We start from the raw sequence: 12,163 nt of genomic DNA, 5'->3' as shown, positions 1-12,163 counted from the left end.
GGAGAGGTATTATCATCAAGTACCGGCATGCTGCTGACGTTTGCAAAGGGCGAGAAGCGCCGATGCAGCGGGATCGGGGACTCAACGCAACAGCCGACGGATGGCCTGCCGCTGCTGAAGCCGGGGTCTGTGCCGCAGCCACGGCCACGGCCGCTGCCACTGCCACTGCCTACATTCCCCGCTTCCTGCAGTCCTTGCTGCTGCCGATGCCGAAGCGTGCCGAACCCGGCCGCCATCGCAGCTGATTGCGCCAGTGGCAACCCGAACTGGGGAGCCGTGGAGCCGCTTGCTGTCCGCTGCTGCTCTGGAGCACCGTCCAAGCCCAAAGCAGCAACAGAAAACGCGTGCAGTGTCGCTACGCTGGTGGCCTTATGCTGAGAGGACGACGTGCGCTGAAAGCTCACGTCACGCGCCTGGCGGGGCACGGTGGTCAAGGCCAGGCGGTCCAATAAGACCTGGTCCGAATTCTCCTCCTGCGCAGCCGCAGCCGCTGCGGCTGCCGCCAGGCGCTGGCGCAGCACCTCCGGCGGAAATGCGAGCCCTTGGCCGTAGGTGAAGGACGAGGAGGCGACGGCGGTGCCGGCGGTACCTGCAGCTGCGGCTGCCGACTGCATCACGCAAGTGCTGTCTATGAGGCTGAGGGGCTGTGTGAAACTTTCCGCGCGACTGGACATACCCTGACCCAGACCCAGACCCAGACCCGGAGCCAGACCCTGGCCGACGGAAGAGCCAACACTGCTTAGTCGTTGGAAGGGAGTCCGCAGGCAGAAGGAGGGCAGGCGGGGCCCCACGGGCGGCGCTTGGGTGGGCTGCAGAGGACGCGGGCGACGAGGTGGGGGAGAAGGGGAGAAAGAGGAGGAGAGTGGTCAAGGGTCAGGGCGGCTTGAAGCACCGTCGAATAAGTAAGGTGACGTGTCCACCAGGTGAGATGAGGTGGGGTGGGGTGAGGTGAGGTGAGGTGAGGTGAGGTGAGGTGAGGTGAGGTGAGGTGAGGTGAGGTGAGGTGAGGTGAGGTGAGGTGAGGTGAGGTGAGGTGAGGTGAGGTGAGGTGAGGTGAGGTGAGGTGAGGTGAGTCTGAACTCGAAGCAACATGTACTACATGGCCGCGACATGTGCCTTTGTAAGCAGGGTTTCGCTGATGCAAGATGCCGCTGGATACAAAATCCGTGAGTCCTAAACCCGGAGAAGACATGCACTGGCGCGTCTGGAGGAAGCGAAGTGCTTCAGGCTCTGGAGGGAGGAGGGAAGCTGCAGCAAAGTGGGCTTCATAACAGACATGCCACACTGCCAGACTTAACACCAAATCTGGCAAATAAGACAATGTCGGCCTATTACGATGTATGCTATGTCAGCACCAGCGTCATTACGAGAACGTGTTGTGGATCCTCGTTGGGCAACAGCGGCTTTCGAAATAATTTGAAATAAACCAAGGTCCCAGGCTCATTAGGGTAATGGATGAATTAAGCACAACCATACGCAAGCGTTGGAGGGAATTAGAAACACACACCACAGCCACAGCCACACACACACAAACACACACACAAACACACACACAAACATACACAATCCGATTACATGAGGTAGGAACTCAGGGCCGCGCGCCTCGGTCGAGCAGGAGGGGAAAGTGGGCCCCCACGCCCCTCTCGTACCCCCGCTAGGGGTACGGTTAGGTGCCCCTGGCCAGCGCCACGCCCGGATTGATGTGTAACACACACACACACACACACACACATATATATATATACAGACACACGCACCTGGCTCTCCAGTTCACATATGAAGGACTCTCGCTCCAGGGTGGGCAAGCCTGTGACCTTCGGACCCACTGGTAGCGCCACCGACAGATCCGGACCCGAACACCGACCAGAGAGGGGCCCACTGCTCTCCCGAGCACCGCCACCGGTGCCAACAACCGCTTCACCCTTGTCGCCGCCACCGTCTCCAATGCCGCCGTCGGCGCCCTCAGGTTCGTCTTCCATCGGCTCTGCCAAGCAGATACGCGGGTAGGGGCACAAAGTGGAGCTACATAGGTAAGACGGGGCAAGACGGAGACTTTGAAAGGGAAGGGAAGAGACCCGGCCACGCACCCTGCGGCTCCGCCTCGTCGCACTCGGCTATGCCGTTCATGAGCAGCCGATGCCGCGCCGCGCCGCCTCCTCCCCGATACATGCTGTCCGGTCCTGACGCCGCCAGGTCCGGAGACCGACACACGCCTGTTCCCGGTGACCCGCAGTGGAGGCCTGCGGTGCAGCTGCTTGCCAGGGCGAAAACGTCCATAGCGGCCGGGGCCTTGATCGTTGCTGAGAAGCCCTGCAGGCACAAGGAGCGAGTGCAGGGGGGATAACGGCGAGGGCGGCGAGCGGGGCAGTGCAGTCCAGGGCACGGATGGGCAGGGAGGGGGGAGGAGGAGTTCCACTGCCGGTGTTGATGGTGTTGAGGTCCTTACCTAGCTCCCCGCATGGCCCCGGCTCGCACCCCTACCTTCCATCCCTTACCATGCACAATTACCGTGTACAACCAGCTCCCAAAACGGAACCTCCATCACCTGTGATTGCGCCGCCTCGCCTATGAGTTCCTCCAAGCTGCGCCCCGTACCCGCCAGCAGCTCACTTAACAGCAGCCGCACATCCAGCTGCGAAAGCCACCAGCCGCCGGACGATGCTCCCCAGTCACCAGGCCCCATTCCGCCCCGGCCACCCAAGCCCGAGCCCCTGGCCCTCGCGGCTGCAGCTGCGAGGCCGAGGGCATCTGCGGCGGGAGGCATGTTCTGCAGCCGGGGGGGGGAGCAATGATGTTGGCGGAAAGGGGAAAGGCACACACTTGCTGTTGGCGGCCCATGAGGACACGTGGGCTGGTGCAAGTCACAACAAAGTCAGACCGAACTCCGGACGTAAAGCGAAGTGAGGTGAAGTGAGGTGAGGTGAGGTGAAGCAAGTCAGGATGCCGAGCAGCCGTCAGATCCTTTGCTGCCGGGCTGTTTGTACCGTGTGAGATGTAGAGCATACGGGAGTGTACAGCCGTACACTTCAGTTGGTTGTTGACCCGTCCAGCAGCGAACGATGTCACGACCGCCGCTATCACCAGGACTTCCACCAGGACGATCATTATTAGAGAGCGCGTTCGATGTTTCCCCCTCGACATGTTCCCTTTCCGGGACTACAGTCCCCATTGTCAGCGTCCGCCGGGTGCACATGGTGACCGCCGGGTGCACATGGTGACCGCCGGGTGCACATGGTGACCGCCAGGTGCACATGGTGACCGCCGGGTGCACATGGTGACCGCCGGTGCACATGGTGACCGCCGGGTGCACATGGTGACCGCCGGGTGCACATGGTGACCGCCGGTGCACATGGTGACCGCCGGTGCACATGGTGACCGCCGGTGCACATGGTGACCGCCGGTGCACATGGTGACCGCCGGTGCACATGGTGACCGCCGGTGCACATGGTGACCGCCGGGTGCACATGGTGACCGCCGGGTGCACATGGTGACCGCCGGTGCACATGGTGACCGCCGGTGCACATGGTGACCGCCGGTGCACATGGTGACCGCCGGTGCACATGGTGACCGCCGGGTGCACATGGTGACCGCCGGTGCACATGGTGACCGCCGGTGCACATGGTGACCGCCAGGTGCACATGGTGACCGCCGGTGCACATGGTGACCGCCGGTGCACATGGTGACCGCCGGTGCACATGGTGACCGCCGGGTGCACATGGTGACCGCCAGGTGCACATGGTGACCGCCGGTGCACATGGTGACCGCCGGGTGCACATGGTGACCGCCGGGTGCACATGGCCGCATCTCCCACTACCCCGGTGTAGGACCTTGACGCCACATCCCCTAGCTCCTGCCCACTACACGATACCCTCACTCTCATTAAGCTCTCAAACCTTGATCAACTCTCTTGCCAAGGAAAGAGCCCTTGAATGGTGCCCAACCCCGTCTCACCAGGTAGCTCCGCGCCAGCTGGTTCACGTAGATGATTGAGCCCCTGTCCCTGCCTCCGCCTCCTTCACCTCCTCTGGACATAGATACGTGCGTACGTGCGTGCGTGCGTGGGGCACGGAGGGAGCAGGGAGACGAGGAGTGATCAGCTGGTGAGTGAATGGAAAGTGGGCTTTGGGGAGGGGGCTATTTTCGCCTCTCCACAACCTATCAGTCCAGCCGCCTACTTACCCAACCACTCACCCAACCACTTACCTACGCTCCCACGCGACTTTCGGGACGTTCTATCTACCGCAGACAGCGCAACACGACAGTGCCGTGTGCAAGCATTGTTAAACCAGTGCATGGCCCGGTTGCATGGCCCGTTGTCTGCGGTACCACACGATGTCTGTGCGCTGCCAGCACAGCCGGCCAAGAAGTATTCATATTCATATCATCCTGCATCATTCATATCCGCTCTCTAATAACGATTTGCACAGAAATCTGCTCTGGGTGGCAGCTTTCCATGGCGCGCTGCCCATACACAAACAACCCCTCCCAATATCCCAAGGGCTCGGGGAAATAAACGAGGGGCATCAATGGTGGACATCCCCCTCCCCGCCAGGAGTCCTTGGGGCCAGGCCAAGTGCGTGGCCCTGCAGCTTGTCCTGCGCTGACCTGCCCACCAGGCGATCCAGATCCAGATCCAAATCTCCGGGATCGTGGATGCCGGATGGACAGACTCAACCGCGGTTGACCCACATCAACAGCAACGCTTACAGGACGATGACCCAACCCAACCCGCTTTTTCGCATCGCAGGGCGAGAGCGCGCTCAGCGCTGAGTACTGCCGTTGCGCAACGGACCGCATGGGTATATAAACACGTTCGCATGCGTATCCGCTTACTCACTCATTCACGCACGCACACAGACATACAAACCCACATCCACCGGCCCACTTACCGGCCAAAGGAGAACGCCATCACCATAGCCGGTATGGACTCCGCGGCCAGCGCCCGGGCAGCCAGCACTGTATCCTCCATACTCCTACGCGGCGAACAGCTTGGGACACTGCCAAGGACAGGGGCGCTGCCCGCGTCAGCAGCACCTCCAGCGACGGCAGCATGCGAAGGCGCCCGCGCATGCAGCCGGGCGCCGGCGGTGCCGCCAAAGCCCGGTGTGCCTGGCGGAGGCAGCTGCGGTGGCGGCGAGCGCGGTGACGGTGGCGATATGCCCCGAGTGAAGGAGCCAGAGCTCAGTACACGTTGGGAGTGTAGGGAGCGTGCCGGCTGCAACGTAGGGCCGTCGCCTCTTACAGCATCTGTGTCGGCTGTTGGGAAAGGACAGCCGTCGCCGCTGCCGGCAGCAGCAGCAGCAGCAGCAGCAGCAGCAGCAGCCAGAGGGGCAGACGCGCCTAGCAATCGGATGACAAGGATGACGCCGGGGCGGCACTTGCCGCCGCCTACGTCCAGCATGCATGAACCCACCTGCGCCAGGTGTAGCGAGTGCGGGAGAGGAGAGTCCAGACAAAAGACAGTTGGGACGGAGCAAAGGGAGGGCGGAGGGAAGGCAGGAGGAGAGGAGGGGAGAGGCACTAACTAACACAGCAGTCCGGAATCTCTGCGGTCAGGTCAGGTCACGCCGGAGAGGCAGTGGGATGCGGCTCATGTGTGATGGATGGTTTGCGGGTTCGAGAGATACCTGTGGGCGGGCCTTAGGAAAGACTTGTGCCGCGAAAGAACGAGTCCAGTTCAAGACAGGGAGGGTTACGCAAATGCCAGCTTGGGCATTTCCAAAAGGCGGGTTCAGGGAGATCAGGATGCGCAGGAAGGGGAGGCCATCGGGGGAGGGTTTACACAGGGCAGGGCACAGGGCAGGGCACAGGGCATGGGGGGAGAGCGCCAGGGATAGGGAGGGTGGACCATGCTATGTCGCTGGTGTGCGGGTTCATGCCTTGATCGCAATCCTCGCAATCGAATCCGCAGCCGGATGACTGTGCAAACGGCACAGCGCATCATACAAGCAAGAAGGGAGGGGCCTTGTGCTTATCTTCTTTTTTTCGGTTATCGAATCATCATACATACATCGGGATCAGGACAACATGATACACATGGCATGTATATCCCTTATGCGCGGTAGTGAATTAAATTGGGCAGGCAGCACGACGATGCGAAAGCTCTTGTAAGCAAGAGGAGCTGGCAGCTGGCTTTTTATTACCTGCAAGATCGCATCGGTAGCAGAATGGGCCCTGGTTCCAGGCCAGGCCGTTGTGGCGGCATTCCCATCTAGCCATACTCGCTGTCGTACGTTGCAGTACTGCTGCTTTGCAGCGCACCTGCGCGAGCGTTTCGACGGGGCTCAAAAACAAAGTAGCCGATTCAAGGGCCCTAGGTATACTCGTCGCCACTCGCTGCCCCAATCCCCAGTCCGTGGAGCCTAAGCTGAGGCGGTTCTCTTAGGGCTGAGGGCTTTATGGCGCCTTGGGGACCTACTTTGCACCCAGTCTCGAAATTCCCCCTCTTGTATTTTGCCAATCCTGTGGTGCAGATGTTGCGTACCAGCAATCCACCCATGTGCATATGATCGCTGTGCTATCATGCATGCCATCTCTTCACCTCGTACCTTGCCGCCTCCTCGACCCCAGCCAGGATGGCAACATCGTGTGCCGTGAGGCACTGCAGGTCTTTGACCAGTGACTGATAAGTGGCCAAGGCCTCCCTTAAAGCTGGTCTATCAGTTCCATAATCACTACAGGTGTACGCAGAAGTCCATATGGTTCGGAGCCCCGACAGGTTACCACGTAGCTCGGCCGGACAATCCTCAAAAATGCAAGCCGCTGCAGCTGCAGGTCCCTTATAACGCTTTAGGATTTCACGAAGCGCGCCTTGGTGCACTGTAGGAAGGACCTCCTGCCCAGCGACTTCCTCATCGGTGCTCGCTGCAAATGGGTTGAGGTACTTCTTTAAGGATTCAATAATATGCAATATGTAATCACAGAAGCAAGCAAAGAAGGAAAATTGGTATGACAAGATAGGTGCCGTCGAGAAAATAACTGTTATGAATTTCCGTCTCACCTCCGAACTTAATGGAGCTGGATACGTAACCATCAGGTACATCGCTTGAGAATTGTGAGACGTAGTCCTTGCGCCTGGACACCAACTCAACTTCGTCACTCTTAAAGCACCCGCCGAGCAAGCGACGAAATATCATATTCGGGCGGAAGGTGCATGCTTTAACCCCTATGGTAACATGGGTCAGTGCTCTTCAAAAAAAAATTCCCAAAGGAGGAAGAGTTGGACGACGGAACGATGTAAGCTTAAGATCAACATATACATCATGTAATTCTACTACTTCTTGCCGAAGCAGTAAGTTACAGACAAGTAACCCTACCAAATGCATCCCTGCGTATCGCCCAGCTGCACCGGCAGTACGGTGAAACGCAAGTAATACGGCAAGTGTTTCTCGGAATTATCCAGCTGAGTTACTTTAGGGTTTGTTACTCTAACTTAATAGAAGTATGAATGTTTTGCACAAGCAGTGAGGAAAGGTACATGTGCCGCGTCCCTGCTGTTATATCGAAATTCGCGTCAAGCGTTCCTTAAACCAATGATTCCTAGGTCGATCTCTTCAGGAGAAGCCCATTAAGGCCAAAGAAAAACCTTTATTGCTCAAATCTCGAGGCTGTTAGGAATCAGGGCGCTAGGATTAGCCGTACTGACCGGAATTTTGAGATGCAACCAACTGACGGAAGTATGCTGTACGTAAGCGGAAATTTTCTAGTCGATGAACTTCAGTCACATTTCAAGACCTGGCCTCGCATCGCTTACTAAATTTTTAACTTCTATACGGACGACGCCCAAGCGAGCACCGAGGCACGCAGGGCCCTGCCCACATTTCTCATGTTCTCCAGTATAATATAAGACAGGCTGGGTAGTCGTTCGTTGTCCCGTTACATACTATAAGACGTGAGTGGAATGCGCAGTGAACTTGGCACTGCAGTACCCTCAGCGCATTAGGTGTTGCTTCAGAGACAAATGCCACCCGCCATTTTTTGTTACATATAATGGAAGAGAGGAAAGGACCGTGTCATGTTATGTAGTTAGTTGACGAGCTTCCCGAAGAGGCCCGAAGAAGACGGGCCTTACGAACAACAAAAAAAACCGCAACTGAACTAACGCGGGCTGCACCGAGAACGGGCGGACGGGGGGGGGAGCGCTGAACAACAAAAAACAAGAAAGCTTACCAGCTTAATGCGCGCAATAAATGATGGCTCTGAGGACATGGGCCGTTGCGAAACAGTCGGTCTAACTGATACGCACTGGGCCTTACGCCCAACTAACCCAGCATTGTAAGCGGTTTGCTCTACTGCATGGGATTCCCCAACGTGCAATAGATGGTCCTCAGTAACACACACCTGATGTTTGTTGCGACCCGCCCTTGCCCATCCGCATGCAAACACGCCGCCCGGCATATCCCTGCAGCCCTGCAGCTTGCAGCCCCAACTCCGTCCGCTGTCCTAACCGCTTCTGCTCTAACGCTCGTTCCTTTCACGCACACCCAACCCCTCACTCACTCAACCCACTCATTCATCTGTCCAGTTCCCCCTAGGCGCCTGTTTCCAGCTCAAGGTAGCATGAATGCCCCGTAGCCATGCATGGAGGATTCACGGCCACGACATATGTAATAGCAGTACGCTAGGCCCTGTACTACAAACTACACGGCTGCCGTACCTACAACAGTTTCCGCCTATTACCAGAACATGTCACAATTCATAATGTGTCGAAGCGCATTCATTCGTTCTTCGGACATCTGTCATTTTGCTGTCTGCCCCCGAAGCCCAAACTCCCAACCACGATCCCAACCAACACAACAGTCAACCTGCCGGGCAACCTCAACTCAGCTCACAGCCCTCAACAACGGAAGGAACAGCTCCCCAACCTCCTTCTCCCCCATCCCTGCTGGGGTGTTGAGGGCGGCTGTCGTAGCAGCCTTTCCCCCCACTCCACCCCGCACAACTCACACAACTTCCCAGTCCGGATCCCTGGACTCCCCGACCTGTGCAATACTTGCGCAGTTAGGCAATATAATGTTAGAAATGTAGTAAACGCCTGTCGCATCTGGACTGGCGTTTTCCAGCCAGCCAGCCAGCCAGCCTGCCTGCCTGCCTGCCGACCTGTCAGTCAATCAGTCAGCCTGGCCCCTTGCTTACCGTAATCCTCCTTAACACACTTGCTCATCTTCTGCGTGTAATGCAAGCAATGCCACATACACACATACACACACGCACACACTTCACTCATTCAGATCTTCCAGAATGCCTTCCCCCCAACCCCACCGCGCCCATGCCGACAGCGCACTCGCAGAACTGCCCACAGCGCCCACAACTCTCCTCCCCGGTCTACACCCCGCGCCGCAGCACCCAACCCAACACAACACGTGTCAGAAAAAAAAACACCCCTATCACTCCCCAGATACAGCTCTCCGAACCAACCACATCCCCGCCCACATACCCCATCTGGACGACGAAACCCCCGTGTTGTCCGGGAAGCGACCGAGTCCCTAGGTCCCCGGGGGAGATCCCCCTGTCCGTCTGTTGCTCCTTTATTCCTGTACCATCATAGGTACGGCGATGTGTACGGGTACGTGTGTATACACGCCACTACGCAACCCCAACCCAACCCCACCAGGACCGACCCCCCACCACTATTATCACCTCTACCAGGAGCACGACCTACCTACACACGATGTTTAAATCCAAAGCAGACATGATGGCACATGATGACAGAAATACATACAGACATGTTCTGACGGTGTTAGCACGGCGTTCCCTTTGATCAATCGTTCTATTGTTTAAAGCATACATGTACAGGCATATGGATACACAGCATGCGAGCATACATACGTACATACATACATACATACATACATACATACATACATACATACATACATACATACATACATACATACATACATACATGTACACCCAAAGTGTGAGCCACTGATGCGTTACAGTGCGTCAGGCTGTCAGCCGCTGACTGTCGTGCAATCCCAACCTCCTATGGGGCCCCCAAGGCACAGAGCGGGGAAAAAAATATGCAGCCAAACACCGGGCCCAGGCAGGCAGGCTGGCAGGTAGGTATGTAGGCAGGCAGGCAGGTAGGTAGGTACTGGATCCAGCTAGTAGGTCGGCAGCTATAACTCCAAGCTGGCCAGCACCGCCGCCTTCCCCTCAGGCACCGCCAGGTTGTTGAACGCGCGTTGTGTCCCCGAGAGCACCCCCGCATGGAGCCACCGGTACCGGTCCTCGAATGGCCTGAGGAAGCGGGGATGTGGGCGGGGTGATGTGGGTGGGGTGATGTGGGTGGAGATGTCTCACAATACAAACCCCCGCCCTTGCTCTCCTCTTTCCCCCACTCCACACTCACTCTCGGTATTCATGATAACGCCGCCGGTGCTCCTCAGCCAACGCCGCCTTCTGCGCCTCGCGTGCCTCCGACTGCGCCCGCCGCCGTGCCGCCTTCTCCTCCTCCCGCTGCCGCCGGGCTTCCGCTTCCGCCCGCCGCTGCTCCCGCCGACCCCGCTCCTCCTCCGCCGCCGCAGCCCGCCGTTCCGCTTCCCGCGCCGCTACCTGCTCGTCCAACTCCCTCATCGCCGCCTCCGCCATCTTTTTCCGCCTCTCCTGGTCCAACCTCTCCCTCTCCAGGGTCTTAGCCTCCAGCTCCGCGGCCAGTCGGGCGGCCCGCGCGGCCTCCACGCGCTCCTGCTCTTCCAGGGAGGCCTGAGAGGAGGGTTTGGGGGAGTTGAGGGTGTGGTGGGGGAGGGCGAGGGTAAGAAGGTGTTGATCCCAGCAGCCGCGGCCTCCCGGGCTGCCCGCAAACCCACACCCCAGCCCCCGCCTTGAGAGACCGCCCACCTGCAGTGCGTCGCCACCTCCTCGCTCAAACGCCTGCCGCATCTTCTCCTGCCGCTTGGCCACCGCCTGCCTCCGAGCCGCCTCGTCCGCCTCTGAGGGGATGCGGGTCATTCGGGGGAAGAAAGGGGGAAGGTGGTGCGTCTGTCGGTCCGTCCGTCCCTCGTGGTTCTCCCCCTCAAGTTCCCCCCGGTCCCAGACCCCCCCTTACCCATCTTCTTGATGTATTCCCGGTTGTAACGCATTTCCTCCTCCACCGCCGCTGCCTTGGCCGCCGCCTTCTCCTCCATGGCGGCGAACAGGGCTCGCTTGATCTGGTCCCTCTGGGCCGCGTTCACACGAGCGATCTGCACAAGGAAGAATCAAGAACACCAGGGGGGGGAGGGGGGGAGATTCCTATAGCTTATCGCGTCCTGGGGTTGTGGGCAGGGCGCCCCGTTTTTTACATCCTTCCGACAGGCACAAGTGTATACATACATACATACATACATAGGGTTTGGCACTACTGGTAACGCGCGACCATTGCCCCCGGGAGATCCCGTCAAAAATCCTTCCGATGGTGGAAGGTATTGCGCCCCTAGTTGATGGACGGTGGTGACCTGGGATAAAGTTAACCTGCGAGCCGACCAGGAATGGAGTTGGGCCGCTGTCGACCCGGCAGATTCCGTTGGATGCTGGTGGTGGGTGCGGAACCTGAGCGATCCACTGAGAAGTTGACTAGGGTGACTGGATGAGGGTGCCCCGAAATACCGGAGAAGGCAGGGTTTCGCAGGGTAGCTGCCACGGGCGAAGATACACCCCCCTGTTTCACACATCATACATACACGCGCAGCTACACCCTCCTCCCCCCCTCCCCAACCCCCACCTGCTCCGCCTTCTCCCGCTCTCTTCGCTCTTCCTCCAGCAGCTGCAACCTCTCCACCTCGTGCTCGAGCATGCGCTGCTCAACCTCCTGCCGCTTACGGGTCTGAAAGGGAGGAGGAGAGGAGCAGGAGGCGTGGGGACCCGGCAGGCGGGTATGGGTTTGGGAAGGTGTAGGACAAAAAGCGGTGGGTTTGGGGATGCCGTGGCGGGGGAGGCGGATAACGTGCGACAGGGTATCCGGCCCTTCCTCTTCCCTCCTCCTCCTCCTCCTCCTCTGGCCCCCACCGGGCCGGTTTTATTTAGGGTTTTAGGGCCGCAGGGGTGCTTGTCGGGAAGGGGGGAAAACGGTGGTTGGCTCTTGGCTCCGACAAGCCGATACATTTAAATATGCATACACGCAAGCCCACGCATCCCCCCCCCCCATATATCCATTTCCTCCCCCCCCCAAGCTCCTCACTCG

General features: G+C 58.7%; 2 protein-coding genes across 2 annotated transcripts in view; both read right to left on the bottom strand.

The window, feature by feature from the left end:
- Window positions 1-3,322: 3,322 nt before the first annotated feature.
- Window positions 3,323-3,691, bottom strand: VOLCADRAFT_47476 (uncharacterized protein; the record flags this gene model as incomplete). Its single annotated transcript, XM_002957586.1, has 1 exon — window positions 3,323-3,691. A coding segment is annotated over one exon (369 nt), but the record flags the coding sequence as incomplete, so codon positions are not given.
- A 6,430-nt stretch (window positions 3,692-10,121) lies between these two features.
- VOLCADRAFT_98749 (uncharacterized protein) overlaps window positions 10,122-12,163 on the bottom strand; it is a gene marked incomplete at both ends in the record, with an annotated part of 5,224 nt that continues 3,182 nt past the window's right edge. Inside the window, 5 exons of the mRNA XM_002957585.1 lie at window positions 10,122-10,242; window positions 10,355-10,707; window positions 10,843-10,934; window positions 11,051-11,186; window positions 11,705-11,806. Of these exons, the coding sequence (XP_002957631.1) occupies window positions 10,122-10,242; window positions 10,355-10,707; window positions 10,843-10,934; window positions 11,051-11,186; window positions 11,705-11,806 (804 nt within the window). The remainder of the gene's footprint in view (window positions 10,243-10,354; window positions 10,708-10,842; window positions 10,935-11,050; window positions 11,187-11,704; window positions 11,807-12,163) is intronic.

Source organism: Volvox carteri (genome assembly GCF_000143455.1).
Source record: "Volvox carteri f. nagariensis unplaced genomic scaffold VOLCAscaffold_76, whole genome shotgun sequence".
Classification (NCBI taxonomy): domain Eukaryota; kingdom Viridiplantae; phylum Chlorophyta; class Chlorophyceae; order Chlamydomonadales; family Volvocaceae; genus Volvox; species Volvox carteri.
The sequence above is the reverse complement of the archived record's forward strand: the minus strand, read 5'-3'. Positions and strand labels throughout refer to the sequence as shown.